We start from the raw sequence: 23,598 nt of genomic DNA, 5'->3' as shown, positions 1-23,598 counted from the left end.
CTTTACCCTGAGCCCACAGTGACCTCACTTAACACACTTTCCTCTCTGTGCACAAGGTCATCAGCTTTTGTCTTCCTAGCTACCTTTTCAATATACCAGTCTTTACTCAAACATGCTAAAACCATGCTTTTTTTCATTGCAATTTTGAGAAAAGTTTGTCTGTGAATAGGCATCAGCACATGGATATTTATTTTTACTTGGCAGTGATTTTTAAATGTCTATAGTGCTTCTGACTGAGTTTAGCAGCCTATTGATTGTTCTGGACAAACCAAAGAATTTGGGAAACAATCAAACAAAAAACATTGAATTCAATCACCCAAACACACTTGGGGACAAAGGTGAAATTTTATCCCTAAGGACCTGAAATTTGCTGACCTGCAAATGAATATTTCTCAATCCCTCTGATGTCTAGAGTCATGAAGTAATGGAGGAGCTTATGAATGGTTTGTAACCAAGACAGGAGATGCCAGGCTGCGAGGGGGCACCTGTTCCTGGAAACACCGAGTGCCCTAAAGTGAGACAAGGAGAGACCTTGGGTGTACTGCCTCCTCTCAGGTCCATGGCAAAACCAGGAGATGGATTTCTGACCCCATCTACCAAGTGTCCCTCAGAAAGCAAGACTGCCCCATTACTGATGGCCCAGGAGCCTGCACTGGGAATACCTAGTTCAACAGTGTAAGATAAAGAAAGAGTCCTTGCCAATTCCCTTAGATCACTACACCTTTTCCTTCATGTGGATCTGTCTAATAATGAGGCCCCAGATAGAGATAAGACATGAGACCATGGGGTATTAATGGGGAAGGAATGAAGGAGGGGAGGGAAAAAATAGGTAATTTTGGAATATGAGATCAACCACCAGAGGGAGAGAGTCATAGTGAATAGGATAATGACAATATGGTTGAAAAAAAAGAACTGGATGGTGGGAAAGCAATGGAGAGAAGAAGATGTGCAGAGGACAAAATCCACAAAGGCCTTGGGGAAGCCCAGCCTGTTCTTATCACAAAACATCAAAGCAAAATGTTGTCTGTGAACAGCAGGGGCACAATGAATGCTTTGTGGAAGCAACCTAGCTGTCACACAAATTGCTGTCTAAAACTACCCATGCCTAGTATGCTGATAACCATGAAGCAGAGTCTGTTTAATGTGAAACAGAGGTCAGTCCACATTATTCATTTAACTGACGGTCTAGCAGTGCAAGTAAGGTTTTTAGACAGTATGACAAGTTTACTGTAGTGGCATATGAGCTGCATCTAGACTTTCACTTGGCTTCTATCAACATACCTAATTGTACGGCACCCAGAAGGAGCGTTGTCAAACTCTGGCATCATTTGTGGTCTTTGTGGCTTAGATTGTCTGGCAAAGATGTTCCTAGTAAACCATTCCAAGAAGTTAGTCGACTTGGGTGTCTTATTTGATCTTATCTGATTGTTACCCATTGTATTCAATGAAATTCTAGCATGTTGTCATAGAAATGGCATTCAGGAGAAAAAATAGTTTATTTAATTCAAAATCTTTCAGGAGCTAAGTTCACACTGAGAATAATTAGTAATTATCAAATCCTTAAGTAGATAATATTCATATGTATAGCATTTATTTCCATCTTAGTAACATTATATTATATCCCAGAAGTCTGTATTTCACACAACAAATATTACATGAGTTAATTCTAGTTATGTACCTTTAAATTAAATTTATTCAAAGTGCTTGGGAATAATAAAACATATTCAGAATGAAAGTACTCTAAAATTTTATTTTGTCAAATTTCTCTAGTCTAATCTGAATCTAAATTGATAACAGTACTATATATAAAATTTTAAAAAGAAATACATTTATAAATTTATTGCTAGTTGTTCTCATTATATTTCAAAATAAAAATTAAATCAATGTGCTTAATTTCTTGCATTACTTAATACTTTCCAGGAATTGTTTAATCCAGGAAAGAAGAATATCCAGTTCAGTGATGGCTTTGTAGATTCCTCTGTTTCCAATCTGCAGATAAAGTAGAGATATAAAAGCAAAAATCTTTCAGATTTAAAAAATAAAATATTCAAAAACAAGGATTTGGAATACTTACTCCATAAAAGATTCTTTTTATCCTGGTAATGGATTTCATCTCTCTAGCTGATGAAGTACAGGAAATCTAAGAGAGCAATAGTAAATACAGATAATGTTGTCGAAAATGTACTAGTAACACTCTTTTATTCACTCACCAAACATTTATTGAGTAAGTATAATGTTCTCAGCATGGATATACACTCAAAATAAATAATGCATGGCCTCTGTCTTCACAGAACTTAGAGTTTCATGTTGGAAGCAGATGATAAGTAAGAAAAGAAACAAAAATTAAAGTTTACAAAATACAATTAAAACTGCATTTGTAATGGACAAGACTCTATGATAGGGATTTATAGGAATGACCTACTTTCAATGAGTCTGAGAGGGCTATGTTGAAGAATGACACAAATGATCGTGATTTGAAAAATGAAAAGGAGCCAAAGAAAGATGAAGTTAAAGCTATATAAGGAGCTAAAGAAAAATGGAGGCAGTTGAGGAGGATGAACAAGAGAGAACACTTCAGACAGAGGGGAAAATGTGCAAAAGCCCTGAGGCAGGAAAGGCTAAGTAAGTGCTTTCTAGAAAGCAAAGGGGCGGGGTGGGGAGAAGCGAGGAGAGGAAGGAAGGAAGGAAAAGAGTGAAACAACTGAACAAAGGAGATGTGGGTAACACAGGGGATGCAAGAAGGACAAAAAATTTTACTTTTTTTGAAAAATCACCCTGGTTTATTCACATTACACAGTACAATAATCAGGTGTCTATTGCCAGGAGAAAGCACCAAGAAATTAATATTAATTTCTAAGTTAAGAGAAGGAGAAGGCTGGTTTCCTGGAGTCTGGCAAGGGGAAACTGCCAGTCTCCTCTGAGGTGAATTTTCAAATCTTATCTGAGCACAGGATTGCCTAGGAGATAAGTAGGAAGAAATTAACATCATCTTCTATTCTCCTACAGTGCTGTCTGGAAATTAAGTCTACAGAAATTTCCATAGAGTTAACTAGAGAACAGGAAAGGAAGGAAAAGGTGAAAATATCTAATTTAACTACTTAGTTTTTACTCATAAAATCTCTGGAATAGACTGAGACAATTGAATAGGGAAATTCTTCTAAATTTATACAAAAGGAAACCAAGGCCCAGGTGGGTAATCACTCACCCAAGGAGTCTCAGGAGGTAGGTCCTAACCTACAAGTAAAAGACTATTGGGTACATCAATAAAGATAACAATTAAAACTCATGAAATGGAAGCAGCTAAATAACAACATCTATTAAAACAAATGAAATGTGGCCAATGTCAACCAGCAGGCCCCTTTAGGCCAGAACACAAAAAGGAGAAATGGGGAGAAGGGGCAGCATGCAGGCCCCTCTTCTTATCAAGAGAGAATGACTGAAATGACTTGACAGTTACATCCTGAATGCTGTTTTTGGAGCTTAAAATTGATAATGGATCATTACTGTGCCCAAATGGGACTCGACCATCAGGTCAGACCCTGCATATGGAGAGATCCCTGTTGTGAATGGGGCTTTGGTGATCTGGCACAAAAGAGCTGCAGACAGAATATTCGGGTTAAGTGTGGTCTGTGGGTTTCACAAGCACAGGGCTGGACCTCCCTGTGATAAGAGCCATGAATTAAGAAGAGGACATTTCAACCCAGACCAGCCCTGTGAGGCCAAAGCAATGTGTGACAGACCCAAAAGAGTGGTAGCCAAAGTCAGAGAACACGGTCAGAAAGAATTCAGTTATTCATTAAAGAAACATTCCCAAAGTGCCTACTCTGTGTCAGGCCATCTGTTAGACACTAAAGACGTAATGATGAGCAAGGCAGAGTTAGTGAGCAACAGTGCGGTGATTGTGGGAGGTGGGGTATAAGGGGGATAAATGGTAATGGAAAGAAAAACAATAAAAATAAATTTAAAAAATAGTTGTAGATCCAGAAGTTCTCTTCTTTACCCAACTCCTCTTCAAGCGAAGGCAGAAGTACTGAGAATATGGTTAGGTAAAACTAATCATAGTCAACATGTAATATGTTAGTGTTCTATGTCAGGCTCTAATCTGAAAGCTTCAGCTGTATTAACTCATTCAGGCCTCACAACAACCCTATGAGGTAGGTACTGTTGTTTTCCACATTTTACAGATTGGAAAACTGGACCATGGAAGTTCATCTTCTGCCTATGTTCACACACTAAGTGAGTGAGCTGAGACTGAACCCAAGTATTCTGAATCCATAGTCTATTTAAAAACACTATATTAGGATGAAAAATAAAACAGCATAACTTGGAAAAAAAGATATTCCAACTAAGCCAATCTCTTGTTGAAAACATTCAAAATGCAACTTTAAAGAGAAATTAGCCCAAAGATCTCTGCTCTGCATTGCAAAAGAGGAGATGTCAGAAATGGCTTTCAAAGGCTGAGCTGATTGGCAGAGAGAGAGATTTCAACCTGAAAATGGACAATGTGATAATAAACAAAGGAAGAATCCCCATGTGTGGTATGTGTATGAATATATACGCATGTTTTGTTTTCTTTGTTCATTTGTTTTTCAAAGTGGAACTACAAAAGAAAATTCTAGAAATATCAACTTAGTTTCAGCCAAGATAGTAAGTATGGAGAGAATTTAGAGAGGGGTCTGTCCATTATTTTATAAATGAAGAGTCCGGTTAAATATTAAGTCCTTCAAGGCTAAAATTATCTAACATAAAAGTAGTTGGCCCAAAACTTGAAAATTGAAAAAAAGGAGATTCAATAAAAAAGAGAATCAACACTTTCCTAATTCCAAGACAATATATCAAAGTTCTGAGATGTGAGGACCAACTCCAAATCACAGAAGAAGCAAGTCTTGTGGCACAATATTAAATACAAAAGTGTTAGGATTTAAAGATTAACACTGAATGTGGGAGACCGAAGAAGCCAACCAAATCCTGGACATCACAGAAGTTAAATATCACTCAGGAGTTCCTGTGACTATACCCTTTGCCCAGGAAATTGATCATCCCACAGCAGAGTGGAAAGTATATAAATGCTGCTCACCTCACCCCGTCTAAGGCAATGTTACCCTAAGTAGATCAAGGAGAGTAGAAAAGGAGAAAAACAAGGTTTGGCAATAAGTAAACAAACAAACATTTCTTACTGCTAGTGTTGCCTGTAGAGCTCTACTTGTTTATGGGATGCTTTCTGGTGCCTTGACCTCCATTTACTATAAATGACCCCTGGTAAAGATCTAACCCCGAAGGTTCTCATTTTCCTGACTATTATACATATGTCTACAGCCAGATTTTACTGCCATGATTCCATTGTTTGAAAGTTGCATTTGCTGAAAACAGAATGCACAATAGAGGGTGGGCAGTTTTATTATAAGGATTGCTGAATGATTTGACAAACTCAACCAAAGCAGATATGATGTAGACTAAAGGCAATTTATTAGTAAGGTTAGAATAACTAGGGACCAGCTCAAAGGAAGGGGTGAGATAGTCAGACAATAACAAACACAAGACCTAATCATTCATCATTAAGTCAAAATATTTTTATTGTGTATTTAGCATATGGTAGGCACACAGTGGCATTTCTGCCCACATGACATTGATTTATAAAAGTATCCTACTTGATAAAAATTGCCTTAGGGTTCAAATGATGGCTTATCTACTAAGACTGGCAGTGATGCAAAATCACAATACTATGTGATAAATACTGTGATTAAAAAATAATACAGTAATTCTTTTGTATTTTTTCTGACTCCTGGACACAGAAAAAAAAGGCAATCTGACTGTGAAATCCCAGATGGCTTCCAGAAGGATAAAACAAGTGAATTGCACCTTGCAGGATAAGATGGAGTAGAAGGAGCAGGGACAAGGGAGGAGCCGGCAGAGGAAGCATGCTGCTCCAAGGCTGGAGAGAGTAGAGGTGATTTAAACACCCTTCAGGACTCGGCTAAAACCCCCAGACTCAATTACCCAGGTTTGGCCCCCAGCCTCCAGCCCTGAGTCACATCCTCCTGTGTGCTCCCTTCTCAGCACCTGCCACAACCTGAGATGAGCCGAAAGCATTTTCAAGGAGTTCTATGAGGCCAGAGATGCCTATCCATTTTTGTTGAATCCCCAGCAGCTTGAATAGTGTTCAGCAAATACTAGATACTCAACAAATGTTTGTTTACTAAATGAATCAATGAATGAAATGTAAGCATCAGCTTATGGCTTTGGGACACTGGTTTAATAGTAGTTTGAAACATGTCCCAGGAATTAGAGCTTCAGAGTTCTGTTTAAAACAGCTGGATGAACTAATAACGCAATTCTTAATTTGTGTCCCCAATGTCCTCACGTGTTTGAAAAATCATACAAACTTCTATTGTGTATGACAGTTAAAGCAAAAATAAAAAATCTCTTTCCTCTGAAAATTCTGGGAAAATGAAATGCATGGGTCAGTGAGTAGACAGCTACCTATGTATAGTCTCTCAGAGAAGTACCTACTCATACTGTGTTCTCACAGAGAACAACTTCAATCCTTTCTTCAAAAAGTTTTATTATATTTTCTCCTATTATAAATATATGCCATAGTCTCACAACCCTTAAAGGGGTATAAAACCATATGTAAGATCTTATATATTTTATTTACCTCTATATACAACTTCAAAATGAATTATAACCATCCCTTTTGGTATTCTTTTGTTTGTAAGGTTTTTGGTTTGTTTTTTGTTGTTGTATTTATTTTATTTTATTTTATTTTATTTTTTTAATTAACCTTCATGGTTAAGATAGTTTCTACTTTGGCCATGACCTTGGTTTTCTAAAACTTTTTACCCCCAAAATGTAAGTGATAGATGAGGCATTAGATCAAAAGTTAAACTAATTTTATTGTATTGTATGATAGTAGATGTAGGTTTTCCAGCAAATCTTATTAACTTTTTGAAGTTTCTCATGTGAAGTCTTACAAATATTTTTTAGGTGTGTTTAAGAATACAATTGAGAAAAGTATATCAGTATAGCCTATTTTAAAACAGATTTTTAAAAATTGTACGTCAGTTTGGCAAAAGTATGGGCATTAGGACAGTAACACAAGCCTACTTAGACCAGACAGGCTAATAGGAAACTTAGGAAGAAAATTTTCTGATTACCATTATTGAAAGAAAACATAAGTATAATGCAACCAAGTAGGTTGAATGAAGGAGAAAGAGTTGAATCAACTAGTAGCCAGTGTCTTTCTTCAAAAAAATGTTCATAATTAGGCATTTAATTTTTTAAAAGCAAAAGACAGATATCTAATACTTCAGTAAATATATATCAGAGGAGTTTACAAAACATTATTCTATTTCTGTATACTCTATAACTGGTAGAGTCATTTGATATAAATAAGTTTACATAACCTCACTTACCTACACTTATCTTACACCCACATAAGATTTCTCCATGTTCCAACCATGGCAAAAACTAGAAAGAGTTTCTAAATACCTTAAATACAAAGAGATACTAGAGATAGGATGACTTTATTGAAGATTGTTTTAATTCTCAGCATAACTATCATTAATCAGAAAGAGTCTTTGCATGGAAGTTAACTCGACTTACTGTGGTAATCACTTAATAATTGAAAGAAATATCAAATGTTATGTTGTATACCTGAAACTAATATGATGACATATGTCAATTATATTTCAATAAAAAAGAATAAGTCTATGCAATTTAGTACATTAAGTGATAGAGCTGTGCCCCATAATGTCGACAAAGATGTTATATATCATTAACTAAGGAATGAATTTTTCAGCAAAGAGATTCTACAATATAATCAGGAAATATATTTACCAAGATTAAAGCCAATTACTCATATATGATCTCTTTATCTTTAAATTAAAGTGCTACTCTAAATTATACACATAATACAACTTAACACTAACAATTAATACTAAAGAAGTATTTGATTATGTAGGAGGATCACTCTTTTGGAAATTGTTGAGAAAATGTAATTAGAAGAAAATTGGTGTTCTATATATGGAGAGTAGTAAGAAAAGACACTAACAGTTTTGCAGAACTATTATATGGTAAGCACTTTGATATATTATCTCATTTAATTTCTCCAACAACCACAAGATGAGGTTATTGGTATTGTTAACAGGATTTGGACTTTACAATTAATGAAAGAATAAAACAGTGCTTGTCTCATATCCCACTTCTGGTTTTATCAGTTCAACCAATTATAATTTTAAAATATTTGAAATTACAAGGATAAATAATTAGTAATACCTTCCAAGTTGATAAGTTAGTTGCAATTACTTATCAAACACACTCCAAGAAATTGAGATGCAAATATTCTATATGCCAAGACTTATCAGACTGTAAGTTAATTATACACAATATAAAGAAATTCATCTCTTTAATTACCCATTACAATTCAGGCTCTTGAAATGTTAATTAAAGTAGATGATTAAAATCTTAAAAACTAATGGAATTTTTTTTCAGTTTCAACTTTGATCATTAGCAATTAGGCAAATTATTTTGTAGTTTCAATTAAGCAATTATTAGTTCCCTGTCAAGTCTGAAAGTATTTTAGTTCTATAAGAAGCATTAAAATGTTTTCTTACACATATATAGCTTAACTTCCCAAATACTATTTAGCCAAATACCATGGCTAGAAAAGATTATAAAAATAAAGGTATTTCATATTACCCATAACTAATTTTCTTTGAATAATTATACTACCTAAATTATCCCAGACTAATTAAAAACATAATAATTTATTAGGTACTACAAAATGCTTAGGATGTTACCAGAAACAATGAGATAACGTTTAAATACTGTGGAGATTTCAGACTTTAGGGTCTCCCATGATAATTATGTTGGTGCTGCGTCTTAAGAGTGGCCAAAGAAGATTTCAGTCTTAGTGGATCTGCAAAGAAACCCAAAGAGTGGGTATCACAGAAATCAGGCTTCTCAAAAATAAAAATTAATTTAAGTTTATGAGTTAATAATGAAATGATGAGAAAATAGCAACTTGTTGACAACCTTGGAAGGACATTAGAAAATTAATTACTTATACTGAAATCTGGAAAATAAAGAAAAAGAATTAAGTATATTTTCTGCCTTTCTTATATGATAAATTCCTCGGACAAACAGGTTAGTAATAGGTAAGTTCTGTTTACAGGTTATCTCTACTTACAAATAAAGTATAATAGAATTTTTAATACATCATTTTGCAATGCCTTATAAATAGATTTAGACAATAATTACCAATGACTGCAAAAACCATAAAAATGGATGTCACCTGTAATGTGCCTCTTAGTGAAAGTACACACCACTGCCTGTGGAGTAGTCTAGCCAAAACATCAAGACCGAACCTGCTCAAGTCTCTATAAGTAATTACTAACATATGGGAAATGAAAAAAGAGAATATATTAAATGAGTCTATAAAAATGCAATCAGCAAAACATACACCATGAAAAACTCTTTAAAAGAGTGACCCAAATTCTTTAACAAATAAATTTCTGGAAGGAGAGGGAAGGGAAAGAGGAGAAGGAAATGAAAATTCACAGGGAACTGGGCAAAGTTAACCAAAATGTGTTGACACTGTAGGAGGGAAAAATTAGCACTATACTAAACGATGTTTTGGTCATAATTAACAAAGCTTAAAATCTGAAAAAAAAAATCAAACTTTCTTCAAGCAATTTAACTGTCTTCCCAAATGAAAAAAAGAAAGAATATTTACAGAAATATGAAAATATGTAGGATCCAATATGGTAAAATTTATAATGTCTGACATCCAATCAAAAATTACCAGGCATGGGACAAAGCAGGAAACTACAACTCATAATAAGAGAAATCAAGTAATTGAACTAAAACAAATTTTAGAATTACAGACAAGAATTTTAAAAGAGTAGCAATAAATTATTCTATATTTTCTAGAAGCTTGAAGAAATATTGGTCAAATTAAGAAAAGACATGAGAAATATTAAAAGACCCAATTCAAACTTCTAGCGATAAAACCTACAATGTCTAAGATGAATGATACACTAAATTAGATTAATAGCAAATTAAACACTGTAGAAAAAAAGATTAGTGAACTTAAAGATGTAAAATAGAAACTACAATGAAATACAAGAAAAACTAAAAAAAAAAACATAGAAACAGTGAACTATGGGACAATGGCAAATGGCTGAATGTACATGCAATTAGAATCCCAAGAAGATAATAGACAGAAGGTATAGAAGAAAATTTTTAAATAAATGATGGCTAAAAAACTTCCAAAGTTTATAAAAACTAAAACTTACAAATGCAAGGATCTCAATTAAGTCCAAACACAAGAAACATAAAGGAAACTACACCAATGCACACTATCATTGAATCGCTTAAAACAAGTAAAGAGAGAAAACCTTTAAAAGGAAAAAAGCTAGAAAAAACAAACATGATGGAGGAACAAGATAAGAATGGAACAGATTTCTCATCAGAAACAATGCAAGCCTGAAGACAGTGGAATAACATCTTTAAATTATTTGGGGGACTAACAACCCAGAATTCTATAATCAGCAAAAATATATATTTCCAAAGTAAAGAGAGCTTAAAGGCTTTTTTCTTACATAAAAAAATTTGAACAAGTTCATCATCAGTAGAACTGTACTATAAGATGCGTTAAGTGAAACCCTTCAAAGAGAAAGAAGATGATACTAAGTAGAAAGCTGGTTCTACACAAAAGAATAAAAAGTCTCAAAAATAGTGAAACATGTAAGATTTATAACTGATGAGTCAATAATGGGGATAAAATGGAATCATTAAAAAATCAATCAAGAAAAAGAAAGAACAAGAGGGTAAGGGAACAAAGAACAGACTGGATAAATAGGAGACAAACAGCCTGGGGATAGATTTTACCCCAAGTATATCAATAATCACATTAAATGTAAGTGGTCTAAACTTGCCAAAACTAAATGTGTCAGAGTGGATGTTTTTTAAAAACAAAACGTAAATATATGCTGCCTACAAGAAACTCACTTTGAATAAAGAGCACAAATAAGTTAAGAATAAAATGATAGAAAAATATATATCGTGCTAACAATAATCGAAAGAAAGCTGGAGTGATTCTATTAGTAGCAGAAAAAGGTTTGAGAACAAAAAACAGTATTAGGAACAACAGGGTAATTCTATAACAATGAAAGGGTCACTTCATCAAGATGACGCATCATCATAAACTTTTGTGTGCCTCAACAGAATTCTAAATACATGAATTTCTATGATGAATACCAATAGAATTTCAAGGAGAAATCAAGGAGTGCACTATTAACGTCAGAGATGTCAATAATTGATAGAATAAGTTGAAAGAAAATAATGAAGATAGAGAAAAATGGCAAACAGCAACTAGATCTAATTGATATTATAAAACACTATATATACTATACATTATACACTATGGTGTATATATATACACAATATATATATAGTGTACTCTGATGACTATACTTACACATGGGACTCCTCAAACTTTTAGCATGTCGAAAGCAACTTACTAACCTCCCTCCATGCTTTCTCCTTCTGTACTCTGAGTGAGTGGCACCACCACCCAGCTGGCCTCCAAGCGGAAGCCTTAGTCATCTCAGACTCTGCTGTTTTCCTCAGACTCTTCTCACCCTTCCCTGGGACACTAGCACTGGTCCAAGCACATTACTGTTATGATCCTCTCATTGTTTCCTCTACCTCCAGTCTCACCCTCTCCCTGCACACCTCTATATACACCGAAGAGATCTTTCTAAAACAGAGTATTTGATCAGGCCATGCCTTTCACTGGCTTTCCGTTTTGTTCCTGAAACAGTCTAACCTCCTCAGCCAGTCTTACCATGCCTTTCTTAATCTGGCCCCTATGAACTCTCCTCACTAAAATCTGAATGATCAGCCTCATCTTCACATTCCCCAAGTCGCATTATACTCATTCTCAATTACTTGCAGTTTCCTGAATAGACTATGTTGTTTTATACCATCAAGCTTTAATTCAAGCTTCCTCCCTGCCATTTCTGCCCCTTATTCCCCCAAAGTTAAACTCAATCATTGCCTCATTTAATAGCACTCTTCTCTGTCTCTGCTCACATATACCCCAGGCCCCAGAGCAGATGGCATTAACTACTTCCACAGAGACTTCATCAGACAGCAAATCAATATTCACACATGTCTTATTTCACAATTCACTGAATGTCTTTGTTTACATCTGTTTCCCAATAACAACTACCCTCTGGAGAGGAGGGACCAAATCATACTGGGCTTTTTTACCCAAACACCTAGTGTAGGGCCTGGGAAATGGAGGAGTAGGCCAAACTGCTATGAGCCAATTTCTGGACATCAGTTTAATTGTATATTTTAACCATTTAGTTTTAGGTGACTGGGTCTTCATTTCATCTGTATCACACTGTTTTCAGGAAAGTTCAGTCTTCGTTTCTGTCCCCTTCCTATTCATGGGAAGAATATACTTATAAGAAGAAATCACCCACCGACTGCAGTCCTGATCAGCACCGCCCTGTACCTTTGCGCAGGCATGCCCTGCACGTGAGCGCCCAGAGTAAGAACATGTTCCACTCATGCACCTGCTCATGCAAGGCTGCATCCTTTAATTTGCACATGGGTAAAGAAACTGAGAGTATCTCTGGTCATAAATAACATACTAATGAAAATTTGTTGAATAATTATACCAGAGACTGCTAACTATTGACCAAAATTTATTTCCTCTTCTTCTTGGACATAAACTAGACTACATTTTCCAGCTTCCTTGCAGTTATTGTAACCATGTGATTGTTTCTTGCCAATGGAATATCAGCAGGATACTATGTGTTATTTTGGGAGCAGGGCTTGTAAGAAGCTGGTATGTCTTCTTCTTGCTCTCCTCCTCCTTCAGCTGACTGAATGCAAAAGGCGTAGGAAACAGCAGAGCTGTGGTATAGAAGATGCCTGCATCCCTGATTCATGACGTGAAGGAAAGCGACCTCACCTAGAAAAACTGCTCCTGGAATTTTACATGAGTAAGGGATAAAGTTCTAAAATGCGGAGCCACTGAAACTTGTGGGAGTATTTGTTACGGCAGTTAGTGTCTCTCTGATACTGAAATTTGTACACATGCTTGAATGTATTCTTGACTTTGGGGAATTCTTACAAATGTATTCTTCTCATGTATAAGATAGATTAATGTTCAATACATTCAAAAGAATTCTGCATGTTCAAAAAGATTCAGTTCTTATGACTCTTCTTTATTTCCCAGTCTCCCTACTCTCTGCTACTCAGTCTCCAATTCCAAAGGTAGGAACCTGAAACTGAGACAAATTAGAATATTTCTTAAAACAAAGGAATTCTTTCATATAAAGATAAACTAAAGCCAGTCAACTAAAACTAGATGGGTAAAAGAAACAATGGATCAAAAATTGGTCAATTCATGAATCGGCTATTCAGTAAATTGGCTCAGACAAAGCAGGTACATGGCATATTCTGAAAATACATTTGGAGAAAGGAGAGACAGGGAGAGACAGGAAGAAAAAGCATGAAACAAGGGAAGAAAAGCATTTAATTTCAACCACTCCATGGCTACACATCAAATATAAATCCATAAACCCTCAAAATGTGGATAATTGTTTCCTTGTCTTTGTCACATTGTCATAATTGGCACAATGTTTGGTGTTACCTGGGAGGGAACCAGTAAGGGGAAAATACACAGGATTATTTCCTCACCATGGACATTTTAATTTTGTATCTGAATTTTGAACTAAGAAATCTAAAGCCTAGAAATGTTCAATGGTTGGTTGGTGGTAATGTTAAAAAAAAGTTGTACCATTTATTATCTATGTACAGGCAGCAATCTTAAAGTTCCATGTGAACTGCACATGGAAAAAGATATTGATCATCTCCAGCTGACAACATGGGATCCACTGTCTAATTCCTAATTGTACTAGACTTAGTTTTTTTCTCTGGGGACACAGAAAAACCTCCACCATGGATAACTTAGATATAATTCAAGATAATGATATTTGGTAATCTAATACATCGGTATTCCAGCGCTGAAACTGTAGTATTTCCCCCAATATAAATGCTCCTACAAACACCAAGGAAGCTTACTGTCAATTTTAAAGGAGTAATTTAGTATTTTACTCTTGATAAGTGAAAAATTCTACCTAGCTTGATATATATCCAACAAATTCGTCTAGAGTCAAATTCTATTTGGCAAAATAGGGTAGATTATGAGATTTTAAGAAATTTATCATGGCAGAAATATTTTTCATCTTTAGCAGAGTAATTTTTTAACAATTCTGGATATTTATTAAAAAGTTTCGAGCAAAATAAAACATCCACATAGAACTAGCGCATTTAAAAATCACCATCACAAAGTTATGATTTATAAAGAGTTGTAGTGAGCCTTACTATTATTTCAATGTATTAAGATACAAAATAAAAAATAGTTGGATTCTCTAAATTATATAAAGCAATTGATATCATATATTTTGCTTTTTGTTTGTTATTTCCAGGTTTGACGGTGGGGGGGACATTTTCAGAAGAGCACAGATCAGTCATTAAATGTTGACATAAATTCAAACACCAAGTACTCACATTAAGCAAATGAACTATATGCCAAAATTCTGTATGTAAGTCAACTGTTTCAAATTCAGACAGCATTTAACTCTGGAAACAGTGTCCTAAATGCAGGGTTGATGTGTCATTTTTTTAATCAACCCTTCAAATCCTACTTAGACCACAGCATCCCACTAAGCTCAGCATTAGCCTCCAGTTCTGGGTCCTGGAAACAGGGGTTGGGCCATTTCCCTCTGTTTCTGGATCATGAAAAAAGCCTGAGACCATTTTTGAAATATGGCAAGGGTCTATGGATATAGAACCCTCAGAACTCAGGGCCCCTTTCAAAGTCTCTCCTTGACACTTTTCCTGCTCCATGTAGACATGCAGATTTCTGCTCTGAATCCCAAATTTTGCTAATCCTATTATTATGGTGCTTTTTCTCTCATCCTCTTATTATAATCATTTGTATAGTGACCTTGCTATATGACCTTCCTTCCCACTGGAATCCTCCTACCAACACACACAGACACGCACACACTGCGAAACTCCTGGAGTGCAAGGCCTGTGTTTTATCTCATTTCCCCCATAACAACCCCAATAGCAAGGACAACAGGGCAAATACAGCAGGCGTAATTACTTTCTACATTGGCTGTTTATATATTGACTATATTTAATCCCCATTTTTATTAATATTACATTTAAGTTAATGTTGCCTACTTCATATTTTATAACTTCTCCCTGCCTAAACTCTGCCCCAATCAGTAATTTAGAATTCCACCAAGATCAGATGATGAGTAAATTTATATTAAGCCAATACCAGCTTTTGTTGGCAAAAAAATAAATAAAAATAAAATTATGATTGGCCAAAAGATTAAATGCAAGGCAAGCACTTATTTCCCTAAAGCAAAAGTCTGAGAAGGCTTTCCAAAGAAAGCTCAGGCTAATCCTCTGGCTTTCTTTTTCACAGTTTCCCAGAGGAGATTGATACACCCCAGGGTATAAACTCCATAGCTCTTAAAACAATTAACTGAAGGGAAGAGTGATTGGATCCGGTAGAACTTAGGGAGTACAGCCTCAAGGTTATTGGGGAGGTTGACTGAGTGTTATATTCACATTAAGCCATAAGGGGGAGCCAGCCACTGTGGTACCCGGCTGCGACCAGCCAGAGTGCCACACTGCTCTGATGCTGTTGTGGCCCAAGTCCTGGAAAGAAGTGCCTCTATTGACAGATTGAGATCCCTTTAGGAAGACACTTCAAAGACAAATCAAGGAGAACCAGAGTTCCTAAGCAGTTCGATGTTTTCGAAGTTTTTCATCTTGGTTTTGGTTGTAACTATTTAAGCCAAGGAAAAGAATCAATGATAAAAACAGACATGCTTTGGAGGGGTGGGGGGGGTTCCAGGTGTCTAGATAACATGGTATTGTATCAGACAATGATGTCTTCTAGTGCCTCACCATAAATATTAACAAACTTCATTCAGGGTAACATTAAATTACCATAAATCGGATGGGTAATGCAGAGAAATCGAGGTCTCTAGCAAAAAGAGGAATAGAAGGTATATTAATAGCTGAAGAGTGTTTCTTTTTCCAGATATTGAAATGGGAACAGCTTGCTTGTTCCTCTGAATGGCTCCACTCTAGTCTACAGTCACTGCCATAGGCCTCTATTTCTCCCAATATCGAGTGGTTCCATGGATTGTTCTCCTCCCCTTCAAGTCTGTTAGTAGGGAACACTCTTAGTTGGGATACTAATCACCTAATCAGAGACACCAAAGGAAATATAAATTTATATAATAATTCAACTTAAATTTAAGACATTATACAATTGACTGTCTTAATAAGCAGACATCATAGATTAAATATAGAATAAACCAAAGATAAGTGATGGCCTTTCCATTATTTTACTCGAAGGAACTGGCCCAGAGCATTCTCTCTGTGTTCTACAAAGAGGTACCAGTTTGTAATTTTACCTCAGTGTTGTTATTTTCACAGAACAGGAGAGTTTATTAAAAAACATGCAACCCAAGTCCCAAACAATGACATAAATACAACTAACCAAAGAAAAATGAATGTATATTCATTGATTTTTTTTTTTTTTACCTAACAGACCAGCTCACCCTCATAAAATGCTTCTATAGTAGGGGCTGCAATTTGGGTTCCTGAGTCCTTTCACAGACTACAAGAAAAAGGTATCCTAACTCTTAAAAAATGAAAGTCCACCTCCAGTTGCCAAGTATTTAAGCATCAACGACCATCATGCCCAAGAGTAGGGGAGCTCATCTCCACCTGCCAACCCAAGGACTGCAGTGGGCATCACTGCCCCACCTTCACACCAGCTGCCTGGCACAACTAGAGGAGGCTGCAGAAAGCACGCTTGGAACCCAAAGCCACAGAAAATATTCCACACTCCCTGCAGAGGCCAGTCAACTAATATTGCACAGATCGTGACTTAATATTTTATTTTGTCTTATTTTTTTCTTTATGCTGGCCTTTATTACTGTGGATGTTTTTATAGAAATGTGCTCATTTTTATCTTCTTCATTAATTTCCCATTGCATGCAGTGGCGGTGACCTTAGCAACATCAAATAATTTAGGTCCCATAGAAGATATACTCCTCTTTTTTTTCTTTCATTTTGACTGAGACCATGCCTTTAAAAGGATACAACTGTTAAAAATTAAATAAATAAATAAATAAATAAATAGGCAATCTAAACAGCTTTCATCAATATGGGAGAAAGAAAGAGAGAAAGAGAGAAAGAAAGAAAGAAAGAAAGAAAGAAAGAAAGAAAGAAAGAAAGAAAGGAAGGAAGGAAGGAAGGAAGGAAGGAAGAAAAGAAGCTTAGAATAGTGTTTGCCACATAGTTGGCACTTAAATATTTATTAAATGAATTAATTACTTGGGAATTATATAAAGGGAATGATGAAAATTAAATAAATTTTAGTAGTATTCCATCTTACTTTATTTGAGCTCTCTTCATGTGTTTTATGTGCCATTCCTTAAGAAATGATAAATGGTGACATTCTGAGTTTTGCATGGCTGTTTGAGGCTGTTTCCCTGGTAGTGATGTCTCTCCTTGCGGACTACAAGCCAACGATTAGAAGGCCCTTTCTTTTACTCACCCTTCAGTGTGGCAACAGCTTCATACATGCTGTCTTCTAGGTAGGTTTATAGGATCAAACTCACCATATTTGCTGTGCATACTTACACAGCGGCTCAATTTCTGCCTGAGGCTATAAAATTCTTCGACAAAGTGTATTTCTTTGCAAACTTGTAACTGGAGTTGGCCAAAAACATCTTCCATGAAGAAAGACAGAAGCTGTTCTTGGAATCTGCAGTTTTTCTATAAATAAGGCATAAGAAATTGCACAAGGTAAACCATGAATACCTCTTGTAAAATGCCACTGAAACATCCCCCTGATTACTACTTAATGACCCTCAAAAAACTTAAACACAAGGGGAAAAGCATGAAACAATTAGAAACAAGGACGGGGTGGGGAAGCCTCTGGCTTACCAGGAATAGCTTTTTTGATTTCTTTTTTAATAATCGTATATTTTTTATGTGGTCTTCCTACAATAAAACAAAGAGAAATAAGTTTTATCCAGAATTACAAACATCCTTTAGATCATCTTTCCAAGCAGAGCTTAATACTTACTGGAATTGTTGCCTTGAGCCATGCCGCCTTGACATAGAGCATGTCAACAGCCCGCGACAGGGTTCCCCTTGGGTAACAGCTCTTGGCGAAGTGAGATTGCTTGTGCTTGGCAATAGCAAGAGACAGAGTGACAAACAGCAACCCAGACTTCAAAATGCAATTCCCCCGCATTTCCCTCCACCTCACCCTGGGCCTGTGTCACTCACAGCAGCCAGACTTACTTGTGTTATTCAGATGAGAGGATAACCTACTTTAACCCTCAAGGCTGGCTTTTTAATGAGATGCTGTGAAAGATAACTTACAGTCTATAAAGAGGAAGATCACTTTGGCTGCTCTCTATTTTTTTTTTTGAGAGTTGCTTCATAGTCAAAAAATGTTGACCACACCATCTATGATGTTAAGTAAAAGCTCAAATTTACTGGTAAGGATGGGGCCTCATTTCCAAAAACAACAACAACAAAAAAAAAGCAAACAAAAAAACCCCGCAACAGTCAAAGTTTTAGTTGCATATCACAACAGATTTCTTTATTTTTTAAAATTACTTTACTATTGTTCAATTACAGTTGTCTGCATTTCTCTCCACCACTGCACCCAAACCCAGAGATTTCATTATTTAAGTCATGCCACACCAATGAAAAAGCCCGGTCTCCAGGAAGCATATGAATTTTTTCCAATTCACATATGTAAAGAAAATCTCCTTTGCTAATGAGTACCCAGAAAAAAACTGAACCGAATAGTAGAATGGGCAGCCCTGGGAAATCTGCTCAGGACGGCATACCAATGCTTCTGTTCAGCCCTTGCCAAACCCTTCACCTGGCTCCTTCTCTTCCCCCAGAAGCCAGCACTCTGCAGCCAGCACCAAAACCCAAGAGAGAGATTTTCCAACTTTTCTCTACAATTTTTCCAGCTCAGAAATTGTAACTCCTCTAATATATTCTAGATTTGTTTGGAACTGAACCTGGGATTAACGCCCACAATTCAAAAGCTGCTCTATTATCTCTAGCCAAGTGGACCACATGGACATTTCCTCTAACTCTGGACTTCTAGGAAAGTGGGAATTCCTCGAGGAAACAGACCCCACCTTTCTATCTTTTACTCCTCAGTACCTTCCATGGTGCCTCATCTAAAGAAGCACATCTAATATTTGTTGAATAAACACTTCCTTTTCACATCATAAGATACTATTATGACATTTTTTGTAAAATTTATTCCATCAGCAAATTTTTATCAAGGATTTTCCAATACAAAGAGCAGTGCTGGGTGCTAGGGGCCATGACGGCAGATGCTCCATGGAGTCCCATCTCAGTTCTGTCCTAGTCCTTTCAATGGCAGTAAGTGTGGTTCACTTTGGGTTGCAGCCCCAAGATGAGAAGCAGACATAGCCCAGGTTATTATCAAGAAGGAGAGCTAAGCCACCAAAGCCCGGCATGAACAGAGGTAACATAGTCCCAGGCAAATCAGCACTAGGAATCTGGTTGTGAGTAAGAGATTCACCAAAAATAGGCAGAGTCAATAACAAGCACCAGATCCTAAGACTAAGTCCTAAATCAAAGCAGCCAGGGCTGGCAAAGGAGTAAGGAGAAAGCATAAAGTGAAAGGTCCAAACACTTGGAAGTATTTTCTGGTTTTTCAAGAAGTAAGTGGATCTCGTGGAAGAGCCCACAACTTGTTTCCACAGGAGCACGTCTGCTGATAACAGACACAACCTCTGAAATGAGATGAGAGCTCTTCACAAGAAGACAGCTAACCAGGAGAGAAAGGATGTACCCTGCACAAATCCAGGCATCCTCCAAAGTTTTATCAAAGCACATGACTTTAAAAAATAGCCGTTCTACCTCATTTTCTAAGTGCATCAAAAAAAAGGTACACAGCAACAACAGCAAAAATTGAGACAGAATTCAGAAATCAAAATATTGAGACTCTCAGAAATTGATATATTTTTCTGTCAAAATATAAATTTCTTACATTTTTGGTCCATTTCTTCAGCCTGTGGCCTTGGGGCAATCAGTATAAATTCCTAATAGACTTTACTCAGAAGAGGCAATGCATTTGAACCTGAATTTTCAGGCCACTAACAACATGATTTCTCCCTTGAGGACTTTCCATCACGCTCAGAGCAAAAAAAGGATCCATGGACAAAGCCAAAGGGGGGAATGATTGAGGGTGGGAGGTGGGGGTTGGTGGCGTAGAGGAAAGTAGTGGTGGGAAAATGGAGACAACTGTACTTGAACAACAATAAAAAGAAAAAAAAAAGCCAAAGTTCTTTCAATGGCCTAAGGCCCTGATTTTGCCTATTCTCCTTCCTTCCTGGCCTGTTCTCCTACTACTCTTCCCCTTGTTAACCTCCTCTAGACACAACACCTCCTTGTTGCGCTTCAAACTCACCAAGCACGCCTGTGCCTCTGCACTTGCTCTTCGCTCTCCCTGAAATGCATTCCCTCGGATATTTACATGGCCAGCTCTTTCAAGTTTTTGCTCAAACATCACCTTCTCAGCAAGGCTTTCCCAAGGTACTTGCTATGGGCTGAATGTTGTCCCCCCACAAAGTTCATATGTTGAATTCCTAATCCCCGGGACCCCAGAATGGGACTGTATTAGGAGAGACAGTTTTTAAAGAGGTAATCAAATTAAAATGAAGTCATCTAGTGAGTCTTAATCCAGTATTACTGGTGTCTTCATAAGGAAAGGAGATTCTATTGCACATAGACACACACAGAGGGGAGACCTCGTGAAGGCACAGAGAGAAGATGGCATCTACAAGCCAAGGAGGGAGGCCTCAGAAGAAACCAACCATGCTGACACCATGATGTCAGGCTTCCAGCCTCCAGAACTGTGAGGAAATTCATTTTTACTGTTGTTTAAGTCATCTAGTCTATGGTATTTTGTTATGGCAGCCCTAGTAAACTAATACAATACCCTAATTAAAATCAACCCCATTTCTAGTTCCTCTGTCTTTTTTTTCTGGTTTATTTCTTCCAAACTCCTTATTGTTATTAAACATATGATATGTTTTATTTATGCATTTTATTAACTATCTTCCTTTCCTAAAATCTCAACCCTGTCAAGCAGGGATTTTTGTCTGCTTGGTCATTGCTGTTACCCCAGTATTAAACAATGACTAGCACATAGTATGTGCTCAATAGATAATATTGGATTACTGAATATACCACATGGTCACTACAGAACACTCTGTAAGGTGAGAAATGACCAAAGGCAGTCAGAGCTCTGAGGAGGAAGGAGAAAGAAATTTGGGTGCTGATATAAAAATAATAAACTACTTTGGGAGAGTCTTTCTGGATGTTTCTTCTCAACTCACTCCTCCGCTATGTTGAGAAGCCTCAAGAGCTCTGTATCTTCTAATTTTGTTTGTGAGATCTATAGAGCCCACAGCGGGCATCCCCACCCCTGACTTCAGTACTGTTTCTTGCCTTTCCTTTACATTTCAGACCAGACCAGAAGTGCAAGAGATCAGATTAGCTGTGCATCAGGCTTGATGGGAAGCTCTTGTGCAGCTTGGTGCTGAGTGATGCTGGCTACTGTTTTTTGTTCTGTATCTTTCTCTCATAACTTCCTATACACTAGCTGTTCACTTCACCACAGTTAAATACATCTGGGTTTTTTCCATTGCAGGCCTGGGTGCTCTCTGTGGGAGGAATCAGCTGATAAGAGGTCTCTTATCCTTCCCACAGGTTTGTTTTGGTGCTCATCTCTTCCAAGGGTTATGCCCTGAATCATCGATGCCTTCATTAATTCTTTCAAAATACAATAAAAATTATATGTGTGTGTGTGTGTGTGTGTGTGTGTATTCCGATACTCATAGCAGATGTTATATATATGTGTATGCATATACACAGATCTTATCTACCTTGAGCACCTACTACGTTCCAGGCAATAGTCTAGACAGTGAGCAAAATAAACCAAAATCTTTACCCTCGTGGAGCTTAAATTCTAGTAAGGAATTGCTTTAGCCCAGGTTCCTCAGAAAAAGGAGCCTGAGGCAAAGCTGACGCGCTGATCCTCTATTATGGATCGGGGGAGTGAAGGAACAGAGAAGTAAAGCCAACAAAGACGAGCAGCTCGTTCACGGTGGTACATCAGTAACAAGCCAGGGTTTTATGAAGAGAGACAGCCAGTGTTTTGGCCACTGAGGATGTCTCCAGACAGGCTGTACAGAAACGTGCCTTGGGTCAGACCAAGAGAAGGAGGACAGGGGATAAAAATTACACGGCAGCTTCCTCCATTGAAAGTTTGCCCCGTGGAGGATTTAACTTGTCACACCCATGAATATTTCTTGGCCCCTTCAGCAGTCGGGGGGAAGACAGATTCCACAAGCTGCTCCATGGCCCTTTTTCTGAGTGCAGAGTGGCAGAGGAGCCCAAAGTGACCATTGCAGTAGCAGCTGGGAAAAGAAAAGCCAAGAGAATCTGAGATGACCCATAAGATGTGATACAGAGATTTAATTTTTATTGTAATAAATCATTCACTGGCATCAAAACAGCTCATACCAGCATAGATTCATCAGTTGTAACAAGTGCACCACTCTGGTGGGGGGGTATTGGTAATGGCAGAGGTTACACACATTTGAGGGCAGGGCATATATAGGAAATCCTTGTACCTACCTCTCAGTTGTGCTGTGAACCTAAAATTCTAGGAAAATAAACTCTATTTTTTAAACAATCAACAAGATGAAACAATAGTACAGCCATGGTTGTATTTCATGGGTCTGCTATAATAGCTTGTGGCTGCTAGGGAAATTTAATACAATGTTTGTTAACTCTGGCTTATACTCAATGCTAAATGCATTTGTTATCTGCTGCTCGTAGCAGACCTTATTTATTTTTTAAAAAATCCTTTTCCTTTTAATCCTGCTCACAGAAACTTTGGGGGGTGTTGATGTGCCTAGTGCCAGAAAATGAGCTATGAGTAATCTAAACCAAGGATTGGCAAACCATAGATAGCCCACATCTGGCCCATGGCCTGTTTTATCAAAGTCATGAACTAAGAAGGGTTTTTACACTTAATTAACAGGGTTGAGAAGGAGGAGGAAAACAATAAGAAAAAATGCAATAAAAACCACAAGTGGCCCACAGAGCCTAAAACTAAAACATTTACTAATGTGCCCCTTACAGAAAACGTTTGTCCATCCCTAGTCCAGGCCAATGATAGTCACGGGCACATGCACTCTTCTAACCAGCACAATTCGAGAGGAAGCCTGCCCAGGAGTGGGTGTGTCTGCTTTGGATCTGGCAAGTGGACACTCCCTGGGCCCCATGCTTGAAATTGGGGCAGCTGGGGAGGGGGGGTGCTGCACCCTATTTCTCTTTTCTGAACATCATTCAAATTCAATTTGGAAAATTTCACTTTTGGTCAAGATGGCGTGATTTTAT

General features: G+C 37.1%; 1 protein-coding gene across 1 annotated transcript; it reads right to left on the bottom strand.

Moving 5' to 3' along the window:
- Positions 1-1,851: 1,851 nt before the first annotated feature.
- On the bottom strand, positions 1,852-18,382 carry IL26 (interleukin 26). The gene is made up of 5 exons (XM_028531569.2): positions 18,212-18,382; positions 18,070-18,126; positions 17,764-17,898; positions 2,075-2,140; positions 1,852-1,989 (listed from the first exon to the last, which is right to left on the bottom strand). The coding sequence occupies exons 1-5, from the start codon at positions 18,380-18,382 to the stop codon at positions 1,903-1,905; spliced, it is 516 nt and encodes a 171-aa protein (XP_028387370.1). The 3' UTR covers positions 1,852-1,902.
- Between the last annotated feature and the right edge of the window lie 5,216 nt (positions 18,383-23,598).

This window comes from Phyllostomus discolor, chromosome 2 (genome assembly GCF_004126475.2).
Source record: "Phyllostomus discolor isolate MPI-MPIP mPhyDis1 chromosome 2, mPhyDis1.pri.v3, whole genome shotgun sequence".
Taxonomy (NCBI): domain Eukaryota; kingdom Metazoa; phylum Chordata; class Mammalia; order Chiroptera; family Phyllostomidae; genus Phyllostomus; species Phyllostomus discolor.
The sequence above is the reverse complement of the archived record's forward strand: the minus strand, read 5'-3'. Positions and strand labels throughout refer to the sequence as shown.

Excerpts from the sequence above, each read along its gene's own strand:
- IL26 (XM_028531569.2), bottom strand. The coding sequence starts at position 18,382 with ATGCGGGGGAATTGCATTTTGAAGTCTGGGTTGCTGTTTGTCACTCTG. Across the intron at positions 2,141-17,763 it reads GGCAGAAATTGAGCCGCTGT|ATTTCCTGTACTTCATCAGC; the intron begins GTAAGTATGCAC and ends TTGCTCTCTTAG. Across the intron at positions 1,990-2,074 it reads TAAAAAGAATCTTTTATGGA|ATTGGAAACAGAGGAATCTA; the intron begins GTAAGTATTCCA and ends CTTTATCTGCAG.